Source organism: Ammodytes marinus, assembly GCF_949987685.1.
Source record: "Ammodytes marinus genome assembly, chromosome: 13".
Lineage (NCBI taxonomy): Eukaryota > Metazoa > Chordata > Actinopteri > Uranoscopiformes > Ammodytidae > Ammodytes > Ammodytes marinus.
Genome location: NC_137217.1, coordinates 6,556,607 through 6,562,741, shown reverse-complemented (window position 1 = coordinate 6,562,741; position 6,135 = coordinate 6,556,607). Strand labels below are relative to the sequence as shown.

General features: G+C 44.6%; 1 protein-coding gene across 2 annotated transcripts in view; it reads left to right on the top strand.

Moving 5' to 3' along the window:
- vps13b (vacuolar protein sorting 13 homolog B) overlaps positions 1-6,135 on the top strand; it is a 379,499-nt gene that overhangs the window by 323,390 nt on the left and 49,974 nt on the right. For both annotated transcript variants that reach the window (XM_080038971.1, XM_080038972.1), the window contains exon 46: positions 3,076-3,237. In XM_080038971.1, coding sequence (XP_079895097.1) covers positions 3,076-3,237 — 162 coding nt within the window. The remainder of the gene's footprint in view (positions 1-3,075; positions 3,238-6,135) is intronic.

Sequence of the window (6,135 nt, the reverse complement as noted above, 5' to 3'; positions counted from 1 at the left end):
GGCTTTCATTCTAGACACGCACACATGCACACATTGTCCATGCGTCGAAAAATTTGATCCTCATTAAAAACATAATCAGAAGCAGTTGGAAATGTTAACAGGCGCTGTCCTTCCGCAACAGGAGGATGTATCTTAATGTGTGTAATTGTTTCAGCGATTTTCATGTTTCCTGGTGTCAAGGCTGGCAGGCAGGCCTGTGTTGATGTGGTCTGCAGGGTCAGCACTCAACCGTGGAGAAGATTCCTTAAATACCACACAACTGAAAAACCTCACAAACCCAGGCATTGTCATACCAAGAGCACCGCAACCAGAGCAGCTGGAGCGCTTCCAGATGCATAGCAACAAATAGAAAGAAAATATACTTCTTGCTATATGGTTGTAATTTATTCTCATATGGAGGCCGAGATACATTATGATATACATTTGTAGTCATGGTAACAAGGGGACTGCTCTTGTATCCATGATAACATCACCGAGACCTTTTCTGGCAGTCGGGAGTACACACATGCCTAATGGCTTCTCATTAATATTGACGTGAATGTACCATGTGTTCCAGCTATTATATAGTACCAAAGCCAGCAGGGCTCGCCTCCTCTTCCACTACTGCAGTCTTGCCAGGTAGATCAAATTAAGCTTCAATAAGGCTGTTATACATTTTAAAAAACTGAAAGAAGGGTTAGGTAAAATCACAGTGAAATACATTTTTCTAAAGATAAAGGAAAAAGGAGTATAGCATTTTTTTAAATTATTTATGAATTCATCTTTCGACTGGATAGCCCCATATGGCCCCAACCTCAACCTCCCTACCACTCTAACCTCAAGCCCATTGCCTTCATTCTCAAATCAAGGTCCCCAGACCCACTTTCAATCTTTGCTTCCCCCCCCAGCCCCTAACCCCAGGGAAGTGGCTTTGGTGGAAAGCCACACAAAAGCCCAGTAGTATTTACACACTCGGCTTTCTCACAGAACATTCACAGGCCCGTTGCATGTGCAATTGAGACAACAGGAATTTTCCTCCCGTTATTTTTTTTTTCTTTTTGTTCAACTCCGTTCCCTCCCCATGTTTGAATGAGTCTCCGCTTTCCTTTGCAACCGGAAAGAAAGCCACGTAGGAGGATCAGGTTCCTGTTTGTAGCAGATGTGTGGGCCGGGGTCAATCTATAGACCAATATATAGGTGATTTCTGATCTGATTATTATTTCACTATGTCCCTTTATTACAGGTTTCACCGTGTCTTGTTTCATGAGTACTTCTCTTTTGAGTGGGTGTCATTATTTACAATGTGTTTTCCAGACATTTTACTGTACCTTTGCCAGTTTATATATGTGCCACTCAGATGCCATGCAGATCTGGGGGCTAGACTCTGTGAAAACTGAAGTAACAGTATCTGGGTGGATTAGCGAAATGGATACTGGGTAGGGACTGAGTCTGAAGAAGAAGGAGAAGGAGCTGTCATCTTGTGCTCTTTAACAAGGAGGATGTGTTGACTGTTTAAATATCTCTGTCTTAATATTTGTCCACTTAAAGTCCCTGGATAGACGGCCAGTGATTATGATTACTGCAGCAAGCTTTACTGATGTGTGTATCACGTTGCCTCGTGAATGGGAGCGGAAAGACGATACCATCAAAGAGCTGGGGCTTAGCCATGGCATCTTCAGACGGCAGCAGGAAGTTTGTAAATCGCAGTGTCAGATTCGAAATAAGGGAGTACAGATACTGTTCCACTATAAAACTGGGAGTGGATTTGAACCCACACTGTCGCAGCTGTCCCATCTATATGTTGCCCCTCTCTCTACCTCTCTCTCTCTCACACACACACACACACACACACACACACACACATACACACACATACACACATCTATCATCAAGTGTTCTTTTTTTAATGGTGTAAACTTTCCCATCCGTTTTCAATAGCATCAACAACCCCGGGACCCCTGAACGTGCTTGGCAGTCTAACTCTGAGCTTTTACTGCCAGCCTCTTTTAACCATCACAACCCCCTGCCATTTTAAAAAGTACACAGCAGGCCGGGGTCCCTCTTTGTTGGGAGAGTTGAGTAGTTATGGAGAAGCCGTCTGAACCACAGTCATGTGCGTCAGGAGTCAGGGAGGGGTTGCTCAGGGAGAGATCCCATCAGGGCCCGAGAGCCTTTTGGAAGGAGCTCAAGCAAAACGTACACGTGCACTAGCGCCCTTGCACTGCACTCGCTATCCCAGCTCACAGTATGCGCACTATGTGTCTGTTTTGAAATGACTGTTTGCAGGAGACTTGACACACACTCTCCTCTCCCTGTTAAACCCAGTGTTTTCAATAGCAGCCCAGTGAGCTCTTCGCCCCTTTGCATGTGAGTTGACGTAAGAGTGGACAGCATCCCCTGTACGACCCGCATGACTTAAGTTTTCTGTGAGGCTTGCTCATTGAACCATTTGCTGTAGGTGTGCCAGGCCTCACCACCATATTGTTTTCTCCTAACAAACCACAATATATCGATGACACTCGCTAACAGGAATGCCTACTTAAAGGCCCCCACTTTGTTCCCTAGTGTTGAGAAATGAAGAAAACATGCAGTTGCCATTTGAAATGAGTTGACATCTCCAACTCCAAGCCTGTTAATCTCACCCATGACCCACATTTAGCTAGGATGTGAAAACAGAGTGTAGATTTAGCTAAAGAGGAGAGGTTTATGTGGCACCGGGGGGGTAGATTTGGCCCAGTCCAGTCCAGTCTAAGCTGCCTCAGCCTGGATAGCTGTCAGACTGTGGTATGATTCACTCCCCTGTTGCGGGTTATGTTGCTCCCACTGATGATATCACTCATGTCTTTCTCCTATTGGCTGACAGCTGTATCACCAAGACCTGCATTTTTTAAGGCTGAGAATGCATTCATTGTTGACACCTGCATATGTGCTTATACTGTACACACAATACACACGCATTGTAGGCTACGCAAACAGCATAAACATGCACACCTGGAAGCATTTGCTTACTCTCTTATTCACAATCTATCTTTCTCCTTCTCTCCATCCATCCACCCATTCTACCTCCACCCCACACCCTCCTGTTTTCTCTCTCAGAATGGGAACTCTTTGGCTGAGGAGCTTCTCTACAGCCACTATGTGATCTGTAACGACACCCACGAGACGCTCCGCTTTGGCCAGGTGGACACGGATGAGAACGTCCTTCTGGCCAGCCTCCACAGCCACCAGTACAGCTGGAGGTCCCACAAGTCCCCTCAGGTAGGGTGGGCACACACACACACACACACACACACACACACACACAAACTCACAAACACCATGGACGTATTATAAGAAGGACGCCCAATTGACGAATGGCTTGAAAATTGGCCACACCCACACACACTGGGAAATATCCAACATTTCAAAGCCTTGTGGTTTTGGAGTTTTTTAGTAGACACGCAACTTTGCATGCTCACACACAACTTTAGCACACCCATGTGTTGTATGCAGAAATACATGACTGTACACTAAATATATGAATGTGAAAAATACATACATGCACACATCTAGATATTCATAATATCGCTAAATTACAGTAGTAGCATAAGCAGAGCACGCACAGAAACACAATACACAAACACACATTCCATAACACATTTACTTCATCTGCACGCCCACACACACACACACACACACACACACACACACACACACACACGCATACAATCTAATTTAAAAAGATCGCCTTACACATACAAATTCATACTCATCGACTTGAGCGTAGGAACTCTGTCCACCGGCTGACAGAGGTACACACACGGACACACTGTCATCAGCGTGCAGCCACTATCTGTGTGTTTCTGTCAGCACTCTCAGACAGTGCCCTGACAGCATTGTTAAAGAAGATTGATTATATTTAACCCTTTGTGGTTTGAGGTTGAGCGGAGGGTGGGCTGGCGATCCGTGGCATGTGTGTGTGTGTGTGTTTGGTGCGCACATGTTTCAGGACCCCCATGTGTTCCAAGGAGAGTGTGAGAAAGTCAAGCTTGAGAAAAGACATGGCCATAATTGCTCGCAGTAAGTCAGTAAGTCAAGTTGTATTAATCATCAACCATGGTTAATCTGTGCTCTTACCTCACTCTCGCTTGCACACACACACACACACACACACACACACACACACACACACTGACACACGCATACATACTTGGAGAATGGCAATCTGGCATATCAGCACACCGAATACCACATCTCATTTTAGCAGTGAGTCAAAATGACCTCTGTATTTTCTGGGATGTTTGGAAGAGAGATCGTCCGAATGGGCCAAATGTCATCATGGATGAAGAATGCGATTCCAGGATGGTTCTGTCATGTGTTATTCCATCATGTGTTTGTGGTATATGAAATATCTGTTCTCAAGATGAACATGATTTGTGAAACTAGATAAATAAGAAATAGTGCAACTTTGCCAGAAACACTTTAACTTATTGAGCTTGATGATAAAATGCCTGCCAATGTGTCCGCCTCAGCAAATTGTAGCGCACACTCCTAATTACATTTCGGGGTTATAAAAATAGTGACACTGATAACAGAAAGGGCTTGTATTTCTTTTATTGGTTCCTCGGTCCTGCAAGTGTGTTTTTGTAGCTCTTGCAAATCAGTTTTCAGACTGAGTGGATGTGCTGTTTTGCTTTAGTCCCACGATGCCTCGGAGTGTCTAAAACAACTATGATCATCACGAGCCATCATTTTCCAGACCTACCCACTTTCCCAAGCAGCCTCTCCTCTTTCTATCTGTGAGACTGCTCTGGACCTCAACGCCCTTTACACCTTGACCTATACCCTACTTCTCCATTATATTAGAAACCTCAAATCCAATACTGCTCCAAACATTGGACTCTTTCAGGTTTCGCATATAGGCTGCTAAAGTGGACCAAACAAGCATACCGAGACATTGTTGAAGATGTGGTCTCGGTATGCTTCAAAACAAACTCTGGTGCGGTCCGTTTGTAGTGAGAACATAAGCGGACTGGGTCCGAACATACTGCACGAATCACTGCTAAACAAGTTCCCATAGCCAGCTACGCTATGCTTTACGGGTTGGGGGAAACAATCTACCTCCTGTTGTTTCTTTCTGTAGTTTTCTCGCATGAGAATTCTGACCAATTGTAGAGCATTTCAGGAACTAAGTCATTGCAATTTTTTTCTCAGTCAAGCAGAGGGTGTCATAATGTACGGAATGTGAAGCGCACTGAGGCAATTGTCTATTTGTGATATTGGCCTATACAAATAAAACTGATTTGATTGATTTGATTTGCATGCTCCCGCCCCTGACACATCCGACTAATGAGTGAAAAAAAAACGATCGGAGTGAAAGAGAAACGGTCCTGTTGAAAAAACCAAACAATACTGTATTTAATTCTTGCATCTGGTTCGAACCAAGGAAGCACAATTTCCATTTTCTTTTTAATTTTACTTTGAATAACCATGTTCAGCAACAGCTAACAATGCATCCAGAGTGTTAAAATGATCGAATGAACTCTGCCATGACCATTATGTCCAGTCTGCTGTCTGGTCCATCCTCGCACTTATCCAGCCAGCAGACTTGAGCCTTCAGCTATTTTCACAGTGGCTGAGCTCCATTCATTATGATATCCAACTCTTGATCTTGTCCACTTTTCTTTTTTTCTCATTCCCTCATCCCCCTCCCTATTCCCCTAATGCTGTAACCCCTCCAAGTACATCAGTAAACACTTTTCAGCTCGGGGCCCACAGCACAATTAGTTCTCTCATACTGGGGATATGCTAATGCTGTGAACAGTGTGCTGTGTCTTTTCTTGCCATGCACTATGGGGACCCACGGCACCAGACACAGGCCAAAACCCATTTCAGGACCACATACCCTAAACCACATAGGTTAGAAAACATAGCTGTACAACATTCCCTATAGATGTCAACCCGGTCCACTTCAGAGGTCCACTCTCTTTATTCCTGAAGCCTCACCTCCATCAGCTCGGTGAGATCATCAGTAAACCTGGACAGTCTCTGGCTTCCACTGTGTTACAGGGTCTCATTTGGACATTTGTGCTTTTCTCTTCACAACAGCACACAGCTTACTATCCAGCGCTGTCCTTGTCCCTTTCTCAATCCCCCTGGGCACTGTCCTGTGTTCTG